Source organism: Oncorhynchus keta, unplaced genomic scaffold (assembly GCF_023373465.1).
Source record: "Oncorhynchus keta strain PuntledgeMale-10-30-2019 unplaced genomic scaffold, Oket_V2 Un_contig_244_pilon_pilon, whole genome shotgun sequence".
Lineage (NCBI taxonomy): Eukaryota > Metazoa > Chordata > Actinopteri > Salmoniformes > Salmonidae > Oncorhynchus > Oncorhynchus keta.
This window is the reverse complement of record NW_026283942.1, coordinates 17115-29853: the sequence shown is the minus strand read 5'-3', so window position 1 is coordinate 29853 and position 12739 is coordinate 17115. Positions and strand designations below refer to the sequence as shown.

The window sequence follows — 12739 nt, the reverse complement described above, 5'->3', positions numbered from 1 at the left end:
CATATTTGTTTCCTAACCATGTAAAATGTTTACTAATGAATGTAGCAACAGTTAGGTATATTCAAAAAACATATTAAATTAAATTGGGCAACTCTGAATGCCAGAACACCAATATGCCATACAGTAATACCAGTGATGCAATGTAACACCAGTGACACAATGTGAAACCAATGACAAACATAAGACATACAATTTTATCAATTTATTAGCAATATTTTTTATTACAAATAATGTCCTACTCTGTCATGCAGCTCACGCCTATCCACAAAACTACATAGCTTGTTAAAACAGTATATATATATTCTTGTGCCATGTGACAAATATTGTATAGGCCTACTTAAAGGGATAGTTACGAAATTACATATTGGTTTCCTTACCGTGTAAGCAGTCTATGGACAAGGTATGACAGCAAGCCATACTTTTGTTTACCTGGCCACTGTTTCAAATGCTAATTATGTTTTTGCATTTGTGGCACAAAACCAAAGCATTGATTGCTGTCATATCTTGTCCATAACCAAGGTTGCCAGGTGCACTGTGTTTCTTCTGACACATTGGTGCGGCTGGCTTCCGGGTTGGATGCGCCCTGTGTTAAGAAGCAGTGCGGCTTGGTTGGGTTGTGTATCGGAGGACACATGACTTTCAACCTTCGTCTCTCCCGAGCCCGTGCGGGAGGTGTAGCGATGAGACAAGATAGTAGCTACTAAACAATTGGATACCATGAAATTGGGGACAAAAATGGGTAAACATTTTAAAAACAACCCCCAAAAATATTACTAGTAATAATAAATTGTATGGACAATTTCTTAGTATTATCATTAACCTTTTCTCCCTTTGATTATATATACGCAAATTAAATATGGAAATTACATTCTAGAAAGTCTGAATTGTCATCTAAAATGTAGGTAACCAGTGGCAAAAAGGCATCACAAGTATTTTTTTACGTAATGTAGTAAGAATCTACAAAATATGTTATGCTGTCATTTATACTGATTTATAATGTTAAGGGGTTAACTAATATCTGACTATAAGTTTTGATTTTTAAAAAAGCAACATTTGTAAAAGTTGGCTGTTCAAAAACCAACCGTTTTCATAGAATGACCCAGTTGTGAAAGTTATGATTAGCTTCAAAGTGAAAATGAATCTCTTGATGAGACATACCTGGATGAATAATTAAGCAATAAGGTACGAGTAATTGTTGTATATGGCCAATATACCACGACTAAGGGTTGTTCTTATGCACAACACACCACGGAGTGCCTGGACACAGCCCATAGACGTGGTATATTGGCCATATACCTCACACCCACGAGGTGCCTTATTGCCATAATAAAATGGTTACCAACATAATTAGAGCAGTAAAAATAAATGTTTTGTCATACCCGTGGTATACGGTCTGATATACCATGGCTGTCAGCCAATCAGCATTCAGGGCTCTAACCACCCAGTTTATAATGTCTGTTAGGGGTCGATGGAAAGGGAAAATAAAAAGAGAGGAAAAGTGAGAGATATAAATATATAAAAATGGCAAGAGAGAGATAACAGCGCCTACATCTTTGGGGACTAAAGTGACATTTCTTACATTTCCTTTTCTTATTACATCATGTTAATATTTCAATTCGTTTTCAATTAGATTTCTCCTGTTCCCTCTGTCTCAGGGCACACAGTGTTGTTTTGTGTCAATTGTTGCTATGAAACCTCTCCATTACTACTACGAAGCATATCTGTTGTTACCATGAAAACTCCATTTCTCCATCTCAGATCTCAACTCAGGGCCCAGCTCAGAGAAGCAGAGCCCCATGACCCAGAAACACAGCCCCCAGGCACAGCCCAGCCCTGGAGCCACCCAGCCCAGCCAAGGAGCCTCCCAGGCAGGCCCAGCACCACCAACAGCCCAGCCAGGTCAAGTACTAGCAGTAGACACCCAGCCGGCCCCAGGAGCAGCCGCCCAGCCCAACCCGCCAGGGGCCCAGCAGAGCCCGGTCGCCCAGCCGCCCAGTCACCCTCCCCCAATCTACCTCCACGATGGAAGGTATGTAGAGAGAGAGGAATGCTTGACCCTATCTGTCAGTGAGAGTCATTATTGTCAGAAGTTACAACTACAGTTATTAGGATGCTTCTCCTATGCACTTTGGACATGGCGTTTTGTGTGTGTGTGCATGACGGATTGGGTGAGGGTGGATTTTGGTTGTGTGTGTACATGTGTGTGGGGTGGGCGGCATTGTGGATGTTTGTATACATTTACTGTGTGTGTGTGTGTGTGTGTGTGTGTGTGTGTGTGTGTGTGTGTGTGTGTGTGTGTGTGTGTGTGTGTGTGTGTGTGTGTGTGTGTGTGTGTGTGTGTGATGACTGAGTAAAACAGGACTGTTTAAGGAAGGAAAGTAATCCGGTTCTTGCTGCTGGCCTTGGCAATGGTGAGTGTGTGTGAAAAAGAGTGCCACCAACTGGTGATGGTCTCTGACAGAGGTGCCGGTTTAGTATAGGTACAGGACGGAAATGACCAGCAGGAGACAGATGCACAGCTCATACATTTATTACCACACCGGACAGAGAAGGCAGTACAAGAAGGAGATTGAATATGAATAGTATAAGTGGTTTCTTAAACCGAGACAGAAATACACAGTGTATTACAATATGTTATATCAAATCAAATCAAAGTGTATTTGTTATGTGCGCCGAATAAAACAGATGTAGACCTTACAGTGAAATGCTTACTCACAAGCTCAAACCAATAGTGCAAAAAAGGTATTAGGTGAACAATAGGTAAGTAAAGAAATAAAACAACAGTAAAAAACAAAAAAATAACTGATGATAAACTTATGGCTTGGGGTAAAACTGTTGAGAAGCCTTTTTGTCCTAGACTTGGCACTCCGGTACCACTTGCCATGCGGTAGTAGAGAGAACAGTCTATAACTGGGGTGGCTGGGGTCTTTGGCACTGCCTGGTGTAGAGTTCCTGGATAGCAGTAAGCAGGTGTAAAAACAGTAAAAAACTCCTAGAAAGGCCAAAACCTAGGAAGAACCTGAGAGGAACCAGTGTAAAATAACTGATGATAAATGAGCATGGTCGTAGCATCAGTGTAAAAGAGGGGTTGGGGGGACACAATGCAAATAGTCCAGGTAGCCATTTGATTACCTGTTCAGGAATCTTATGGCTTGGGGGTAAAACTGTTGAGAAGCCTTTTGTCCTAGACTTGGCACTCCGGTACCACTTGCCATGCGGTAGTAGAGAGAACAGTCTATAACTGGGGTGGCTGGGGGGGTCTTTGGCACTGCCTGGTGTAGAGTTCCTGGATAGCAGTAAGGCTATAGGAATAGTAATGCTATGGTAGCAACATAGGCAGCAATGCGATAAGATATTAACAAAGGGCTAACAGGGGCTATGTACAGGGGCTAGGCTAACCTAACACAAAATAGGAACCAGGCCGACTAGCATTAACAGTTAGCATGCTAGGCTAGTAGGCCAAAGTCAATGGGTTACTACACAGTAGAGCTTCTAGCATTGGCTAGTGGGGCTAGCATAGTACACAGTATGGCTGTATAGACAATAGCAGCTAGCAGTGGCGTGCTAAATCAAATTGTATTTGCGCCAAATATAACAGGTGCAGACTTTCATCATGAATTGCTTACTTACGAGCCCTTTCCCAACAATGCAGAGTTAAAAAGTAAAGAAAATGTGCTAAATAAAAATAGGAAATTGTAATATAATAAAATAACAATAACAAGGCTATATACAAGGAGTACCAGTACCGAGTCAATGTGCAGGGGTAGGAGGTCATTGAGGTAATATCTACATGTAGTTAGGGGTAAAAAGTAACTAGGCAATCAGGACAATTAACAGAGTACGAGCAATGTATGTTAAAGTGTGTCTATATATATATATATATATATATATATATATATATATGTGTGTGTGTGTGTGTGTGTGTGTGTGTGTGTGTGTGTGTGTGTGTGTGTGTGTGTGTGTGTGTGTGTGTGTGTGTGTGTGTGTGTGTGTGTGTGTGTGTGTGCGTGCGTGCGTGCGTGCGTGCGTGCGTGCGTGCGTGCGTGCGTGCGTGCGTGCGTGCGTGCGTGCGTGCGTGCGTGCGTGCGTGCGTGCGTGCGTGCGTGCGTGCGTGCGTCGTGCGTGCGTGCGTGCGCAGCATGCGTGCGTGCGTGCGTGCGTGCGTGCGTGCGTGCGTGCGTGCGTGCGTGCGTGCGTGCGTGCGTGCGTGCGTGCGTGCGTGCGTGCGTGCGTGCGTGCGTGCGTGCGTGCGTGGCATCAATATGCGTGTGTGTCTTGTGTTAGCGTTTGTTTGTGTTGGAGTGTCAATGTAGTATGTGTGAGTGTGTGGGTAGATTCCAGTGAGTACGCATTGAGCCATTGCAAGTGCAAAAAAAAAGGGATCAATGCAAATAGTCCAGGTAGCCAGTCTTAGGTAGAAGCTGTTCAGGAGCCTTTTGATCTCAGATTGTGTTCCGGTATCGCTTGCCATGCGGTAGCAGAGAGAACAGTCTCTGACTTGGGGGGACTGGAGTCTTTCACAATTTTTAGGGCATTCCTCTGACATGGTCTGGTATTAAGGTCCTGGATGGCAGGGAGTTCGGGCCCAGTGAAGTACTGGGCCGTACGCACCACCTTCTGTAGGTCCATACGGTCAGATGCCAAGCAGTTGCCATACCAAGCAGTGATGCAGCCAGTCATGATGGTCTCAATGGTGCAGCTGTAGAACCTTTTGAGGATCTGAGTGCACATGCCAAATCTTCTCAGCCTCCTGGGCGAAGAAACGTTGTCGTGCCCTCTTCACGACTGTATTGATGTGTTTGGACCATGATAGGTCCTTAGTAATGTGGATACTAAGGCCAAGGGAAGGGTGCCTATTGAAAGAGCTAGAGTCCTACAGTTTCTGGCTCTAACTCCCAGGGTTAGATAGAGGGTTAAAGTCTGAAGGGTTTTTGTGTGTGTTTGTGTGTGCACTACAAAGGGAGTACGGTTGTCTGTTGTCCACAGGTCAGAGGTGAAAGCCAGGCAGGATGTGAAACCAGACATCTGCCAGCCTCCGTTCACCGACTACCGGCAGCCCCCCGTCGACTACCGGCACCCTCCAGTGACTGATTACCGGCAGCCGCCCACACTGGACTACCGGCACCCTCCTCCCCTCATCGACTACAGACAGCACTCGACATCACTCGCTGCACAGTTTCCCCCAGACTTCCGACCACAGGTAAGACTGAATATCCCAGACTTCCCTACTACAGTACACACCATACCATAGCCCAGAATTAGCACAGAATTCCATAGTACAAACAACACACAAAAACTGCACAGCTTCCACTGGCACAGTTCCCCCATACTTCAGACCACAGGTAAGACTACTACACATCAACGTTAAGACTATAAATCCCAGAATCCCCTTTAACAGACAAAACTCAGTGGACAGTTGCATTTAGGGATTCACCCCAGACTTCAGACCAGTGCCAATCCGAGTATCCCCTACTACACACCACAGGTAAGACAACACACCCCAGAATCCCATATTACAGACAAGTAAAACTACACATCCCAGACTACAGACAGGTTATTGGTTGGCTATGTATTGGCTTTAATGAATGTTGGTTATTGGTTGTGTGTTGTACACAGGACTTTGACTACTTCACGGTAGAGCTGGAGAAGAGTGTGAAGGGTTTTGGCTTCAGTATCCGTGGGGGGCGGGAGTACAAGATGGATCTGTTTGTGCTGCGGCTCGCCGAGGATGGGCCGGCCATCCGCAATGGCAGAATGAGGGTAAGTGACATCACTTCTTGTCCTGTCTGCAATGCAGCCACATTATTTTCCATCTCAATAGTGATGCAGTACTTCATACAGTATGACCTCTCTATGCTCATCCTGTCCCATCCTTACTTTCTCTTTTTAATCACTTTTTCTCTCCTCTCTAACTCTCCCTCTCTCTATTTCTATATCTCCCCCACTCTCCCCCTCTCTCTCTCTCTCTGTCTCTCTCAATCTATCTCACTGCCTCTCCCCTCTATCTCTCGCTCTCTCTCTCAGGTGGGGGATCAAATCATTGAGATAAATGGGGATAGTACCCGAGACATGACTCACGCCCGGGCCATCGAGCTGATCAAGGCAGGGGGGAGGTGGGTGAGACTGCTGCTGAAGAGAGGCACAGGACAGGTGCCTGAGTATGGTGGGTATCCACCAAACACACCTCCCATATTTATTTCTCTTTCTCGCGCTTTCCTTCTCTTGCTCTATCAATTTATCTCTCTCTTTAATTACATTTTTCATCTTTTTGTTTCTGGGTGACTGTCTGTTTTTTGCTCTCGTTATTTAATTTAATTATTGTTCTCTCTCTCTCTCTCTCTCTCTCTCTCTCTCTCTCTCTCTCTCTCTCTCTCTCTCTCTCTCTCTCTCTCTCTCTCTCTCTTCCTCGCTCTCTCTCTCTTTCTCTCTCTCTCTCACTCACTCACTCACTCACTCACTCACTCACTCACTCACTCACTCACTCACTCACTCACACATCACTGCAAATGTTACAACCATGATTAGGGCGAGTCATGACAGCAGTCAAATTTTTCTTGAATGGTGAGTCACAGTAACTAGACTTCTCCAAAACTGTGCTCTGATGCAGCTGATGGTCATTAATAGCCTACCAAATGTGTTACAGTTTTTCTCAATTGCTAAAACACAATTTATGAAACCTTGCTCCATTTCCTGAAAACATTAAACACAAAACCTCATCTTCAATCACTATTTACATAACCTCTGACTCCTCTCACAAAATGAAATATTCGCCTCAAAACAGTTTTACCTGTGTTCAAAATCAAACATTGCTCTCAAATCATAAACAAAGAGATCAAAATTATATACACTCTAAAGCAGTCAGTAAACGATACACCGAAAAATAGAAAACACATTGGTCAAAACATACAATTCTCAGGGAGAAGTACATTTTTAATCTTAAAAAAATATTCAGATTTTTCCATCATTGTCTTTTGATGAACGAAAACATGTTCTATCATAGTAGCTCTAATTGTATCAGAAATTACAACTCTGCTTGGCTCTTTGCAATTTAGTTTTTTGTTCTTCCTCCTCCTTGTACCCCTATTTTTACAGTACTGTACCCTGCATCTCACAAACTTGTCCTTTGTCTCTGTGATACTGTAATTCTTGTGCTTTGTTGATATGAACCTGCAACCAGTCAAAATCTATTGAGCAGTCAGTACTGTTAATAAATGGAAAGCACAATGTTCAGGGCCATACAATTTGTCCATTGTACAGTATACAGCCTACAATGCACTGTACTACAGTATACAATACTAAAAGGGACAACAATCAAAAGAGTAAACATGTGATCAATGTGCTTCTTCTTGTCTTTGGGCTGGGTCAGGCCAGAGCACTTCATCGACATCACAAGCAATATTGTCCCTCCTGAGGCAACGGGGGAAGAAGCCTCTTGTGTGCCGTATCCAGCCCTGACATGATTCCTCACCTATATCACCACAGGCTAAATCCATGGCTTGCAGCAGATTTACTCTGGTGTAGGGTTGTCTATCATACAACTTCGCTCTCTCTCCCCCGCTACTCTCTCCTCTTCCATCCTATCATCTCTTCCTCTGCTCAAACCTTCTCCAACCTATCTCCTGATTCTCCTCCTCAACCCTCCTCTCCTCCCCTTCTGCATCCTTTGACTCTATGTCCCCTATCTTCCAGGCCGCTTGGTCCTCCGTGGCTCGACGACTCATTGCGAGCTCACAGAACAGGGCTCCGGGCAGCCGAGCGGAAATGGAGGAAAAATCTCGCCCCTGCGGACCTGGCATCCTTTTCTCACTCCCTCTCCTCTCTACATTTTCCTCCTCTGTCTCTGCTGCTAAAGCCACTTTCTACCACTCTAAATTCCAAGCATCTGCCTCAACTCCTAGGAAGCTCTTTGCCACCTTCTCCTCCCTCCTGAATCCCCCCCCTCCTCCCTCTCTGCAGATGACTTCGTCAACCATTTTGAAAAGAAGGTCGACGTCCGATCCTCGTTTGCTAAGTCAAACGACACCGCTGGTTCTGCTCACACTGCCCTACCCTGTGCTCTGACCTCTTTCTCCCTCTCTCTCCAGATGAAATCTCGCGTCTTTGTGACGCCGCCGCCCAACAACCTGCCCGCCTCGACCCTATCCTCCTCTTCTCCAGACCATTTCCGAGACCTTCTCCTTACCTCACCTCGCCATCAACTCATCCCTGACCGCTGGCTACGTCCCTTCCGTCTTCAAGAGAGCGAGAGTTGCACCCTTCTGAAACCTACACCTCGATCCTCCTCCGATGTCAACAAATACAGACCAGTGATCCTCTTCTTTCTCCAAACTCTTGAACGTGCTGTCCTTGGCCAGCTCTCCCGCCATCTCTCTCAGAATGACCTTTCTTGATCCAAATCAGTCAGGCTTCAAGACTAGTCATTCAACTGAGACTGCTCTTCTGTATCACGGAGGCGCCCCGCACTGCTAAAGCTAACCTCTCCTCTGCTCTCATCCTTCTAGACCTATCGGCTGCCTTCGATACTGTGAACCATCAGATCCTCCTCTCCACCCTCTCCGAGTTGGGCATCTCCGGCGCGGCCCACGCTTTGGATTGCGTCCTACCTGACAGGTCGGCTCCTACCAGGTGGCGTGGCGCAGAATCTGTCTCCTCACCACGCGCTCACCACGGTGTCCCCCAGGGGCTCTGTGTACTCTAGCCCTCTCCTATTCTCGCTATACACCAAGTCACTTGGCTCTGTCATAACCTCACATGGTCTCTCCTATCATTGCTATGCAGACGACACACAATTAATCTTCCTTTCCTTCTGATGACCAGGTGGCGACCGCATTCTGCATGCCTGGTGACATATCAGTGTGGATGACGGATCACCACCTCAATCTGAACCTCGGCAAGACGGAGCTGCTCTTCCTCCCGGGGAGGACTGCCCGTTCCATGATCTCGCCATCACGGTTGACAACTCCATTGTGTCCCTCCTCCCAGAGCGCTAAGAACCTTGGCGTGATCCTGGACAACACCCTGTCGTTCTCAACTAACATCAAGGCGGTGGCCCGTTCCTGTAGGTTCATGCTCTACAACATCCGCAGAGTACGACCTGCCTCACACAGGAAGCGCGCAGGTCCTAATCCAGGCACTTGTCATCTCCCGTCTGGATTACTGCAACCGCTGTTGGCTGGGCTCCCCTGCCTGTGCCATTAAACCCTACAACTCATCCAGAAACGCCGCAGCCCATCTGGTGTTCAACCTTCCCAAGTTCTCTCACGCCACCCCGCTCCTCCGCTCTCTCCACTGGCTTCCAGTTGAAGCTCGCATCCGCTACAAGACCATGGTGCTTGCCTACGGAGTTGTGAGGAACGGCACCTCAGTACCTCCAGGCTCTGATCAGGCCCTACACCCAAACAAGGGCACTGCGTTCATCCACCTCTGGCCTGCTCGCCCCTACCACTGAGGAAGCAGTTCCCGCTCAGCCCAGTCAAAACTGTTCGCTGCTCTGGCCCCAATGGTGGAACAAACTCCCTCACGACGCCAGGACAGCGGAGTCAATCACCACCGTCTGTAGTTGTTGACATCGGAGGGATTGAGTGTAGGTTTTTTCAGAAGGGGTGCAACCTCGCTCTCTTGAGGACGGAAGGGACGTAGCCAGCAGTCAGGGATGAGTTGGGATGAGCGAGGTGAGGTAGGGGAGAAGGTCTCCGGAAATGGTCTGGAGAAGAGAGGAGGGGATAGGGTCAAGCGGGCAGGTTGTTGGGCGGCCGGCCGTCACAAGACGCGAGATTTCATCTGGAGAGAGAGGGAGAAAGAGGTCAGAGCACAGGGTAGGGCAGTGTGAGCAGAACCAGTGGTGCCGTTTGACTTAGCAACGAGGATCGGATGTCGTCGACCTTCTTTTCAAAATGGTTGGACGAAGTCATCTGCAGAGAGGGAGGGGAGGGGGGAGGGGGAGGAGGATTCAGGAGTGAGGAGAAGGTGGCAAAGAGCTTCCTAGGGTTAGAGGCAGATGCTTGGAATTTAGAGTGGTAGAAAATGGCTTTAGCAGCAGAGACAGAGGAGTAAAATGTAGAGAGGGGGAGTGAAAGGATGCCAGGTCCGCAGGAGGCGAGTTTTCCTCCATTTCCGCTCAGCTGCCCGGAGCCCTGTTCTGTGAGCTCGCAATGAGTCGTCGAGCCACGGGGCGGGAGGGGAGGACCGCGCCGGCCTGGAGGATAGGGGACATAGAGAGTCAAAGGATGCAAAAGGGAGGAGAGGAGGGTTGAGGAGGCAGAATCAGGAGATAGGTTGGAGAAGGTATGAGCAGATGGAAGAGATGATAGGATGGAAGAGGAGAGAGTAGCGGGGAGAGAGCGAAGGTTGGGACGGCGCGATACCATCCGAGTAGGGGCAGTGTGGGAGGTGTTAGATGAGAGCGGGAGGGAAAAGGATACAAGGTAGTGGTCGGAGAGCTTGTGCTTGGTTCTGGTGGTCTCAGTAGAAAAAACAATCAGGTCTGAAGAGGACCACCACCACGGTTGAGTGTGCAATGAAGTGCACTCTCAGCAGCGTGAAACTGCTCTCAGTGTTGGCCAGGCCGTCCTCACATATGCACACACACCTCTTCACTCACAGAAAGTTACTCTTGTCACACACAATGTGCATCCCAAATGGCACCCGTATTCCCCCATAGGGCTCTGGTAAAAAAAAAGTTGTGCATTATATAGGGGATAGGGTGCCATTTGGGACGTTGACATAATGATCTATATCTTTATAGTTCTGACTGTCCTGGTGATGATATTGTAGCTGTATGTGTGTGAACAGAGATCTGCGTGTGGATGAAGATATATATCGTGTCTTTATCATTATCTATTCATAGGCAAAACGATCAGCTTTGTAGGTGTGTGTGCGTGTGTGTGTGTGTGTACTTGCCTGCATGTGTGTGTGCTTGTCACTGCGTATCAACCTGTAGTGTGAGTCTCCTCCTTTTTCAGTAGACAGTGCCCCCCCCTGGGAGGCCATTCCTCCAGCCCTCTCTGCCCTGCAGGAAGTGACCCTTGACCCCCAGCAGCTGTCCACCTCATCTTTCTCATCCCATCCAGCCTTCACCCCATACTCCCCCCACCAGCTCCTTTTAGAGGCCACACCGCGTATGGCAGCCCATTCTCCAGACCCCAGCGCCACGAAAGGGGCTATAGGTGGCAGGTGCACCAGCCCAGGGGCACCGTCCGTGGGCAAAGAACCCTGCAGTGGCCTGAGGAGTTGGAGGGGGCCCCGAGAGCCCCAACCTCCGCCGCGGCCCCCCGAAAGCTAGATGGAGGTCTGCGGAGAGGAGAGAGAGCAGGAGCACCCACCCATGCAGGATCCAAACACCGCCGCATGGCCCTGGGACTCTCCCTACCTGAGTGTGTCTGAACGGAGGCAGTTGGGTCCGTGGGGAGGGACGTGTGAACCTACAGGAGGGGTTTGAGCTGAGAGGTCTCAGCCAAGGGATGAGGAAGGGCTCTGCCGCCTCCCTCAAACCATGGATGGCCCTGCAGGCAGGAGTGCAGCCGCCTTCCTAGGGCCCTGGAACCCACCTGGGGTGACAGACTGCCCGGCACCGTGAGGTCCTGGACCTACACTGTCCCAGCAGGGAAAACGGATCCGGATCAGACTGGTTTACATTGGATCCGACTGGATTCTGACTGGGTTGGACTGGCTAGCTGTACATAGGCACCCAAGTCCTAAGTACCACTCACACCATCAGATGCCAGAGGAATCTTTTATTCTGTCTCTCTCTCTCACTCTCACTCTTTGAAATCAAAACATTTTTTTCTTCTTGTTCTTCCCTCTTTCAAGATGATTATAACCATCACCTTCAAAACCAAAGGACATTTTACAGCTGGTGTGTATAAACAAAAGAGGACTCGCTCAACTCAACACTTTAGTCCAGGTAGCTATTTTGAAACCTGATGATACAAATCCCATTGCTATCCCACTAGGCTCTTTGGGTGTGGGCAAGGTGAGCTATCGACATGTTCCTAGTTTCACCAGTCAACCCCATCAGACCTAAATGGATGGTCAGTTTCAACCACTGATGGGATGACACTTATCTAAAGAGAGATTGGAATATTGAGGTCGTTTGCCTATCATTTAACTTTCTCTGCAATGGAGAGAATGATGAGATTATAGAACTGAGGGAGACGGAGGGAGGGATGTTAATTTAAAATCCTTCTGAAAGGTGAACCTTTTTGGACAGAGCTCTGTCGACAGACATCATACATGCCTATTGATATATTGTACATACTGTAAATGTACAAATGTGAAAAAAATATGTACATTTGGTCATCTCCCAAAAATATGCCTAGTGCATTTTTTACCATTGTTGTAGGTACATTTTAGAAGAACATAAAAATACAGATATTGGGACCATATTTTAAGATTCATATTTCCATGGCCTTGTATTATATACTACATATTAAAGACTCTGTGTGGAGTCAGCTGACAAGGGACTAGAGTGATGCAGGTCACATACCCCTGTTCAAACGTTACGTGCATAAACCAATGGTTGCATGCCACGTCATCGACTGTGTCATTGACTGACAGATTGCTGTAGCATATGATGCAGTAAAATACCAATCCAGGCATTGTAAAATCTGATGTCAGCAATGCCTGGGCAGAGGAATCGGCCCTCAGTGTTCTTGTGCATGAACCACCATCATCAAACAGGGACTCAAATTTCTTCTAGAAGTAGAATATAGAGCTGACATCCTCACTGGGTATAGGTAAC

At 47.5% G+C, this 12739-nt stretch overlaps 1 protein-coding gene across 1 annotated transcript in view; it reads left to right on the top strand.

Annotated features, from left to right (window-relative positions):
• LOC118373220 (membrane-associated guanylate kinase, WW and PDZ domain-containing protein 2-like) overlaps nt 1-11281 on the top strand; it is a 132105-nt gene extending 120824 nt beyond the window's left edge. The window contains exons 12-16 of the mRNA XM_052505639.1: nt 1759-2029; nt 4987-5200; nt 5617-5760; nt 6025-6208; nt 10962-11281. Coding sequence (XP_052361599.1) covers nt 1759-2029; nt 4987-5200; nt 5617-5760; nt 6025-6208; nt 10962-11281 — 1133 coding nt within the window. The remainder of the gene's footprint in view (nt 1-1758; nt 2030-4986; nt 5201-5616; nt 5761-6024; nt 6209-10961) is intronic.
• The last annotated feature ends 1458 nt before the right edge of the window (nt 11282-12739 follow it).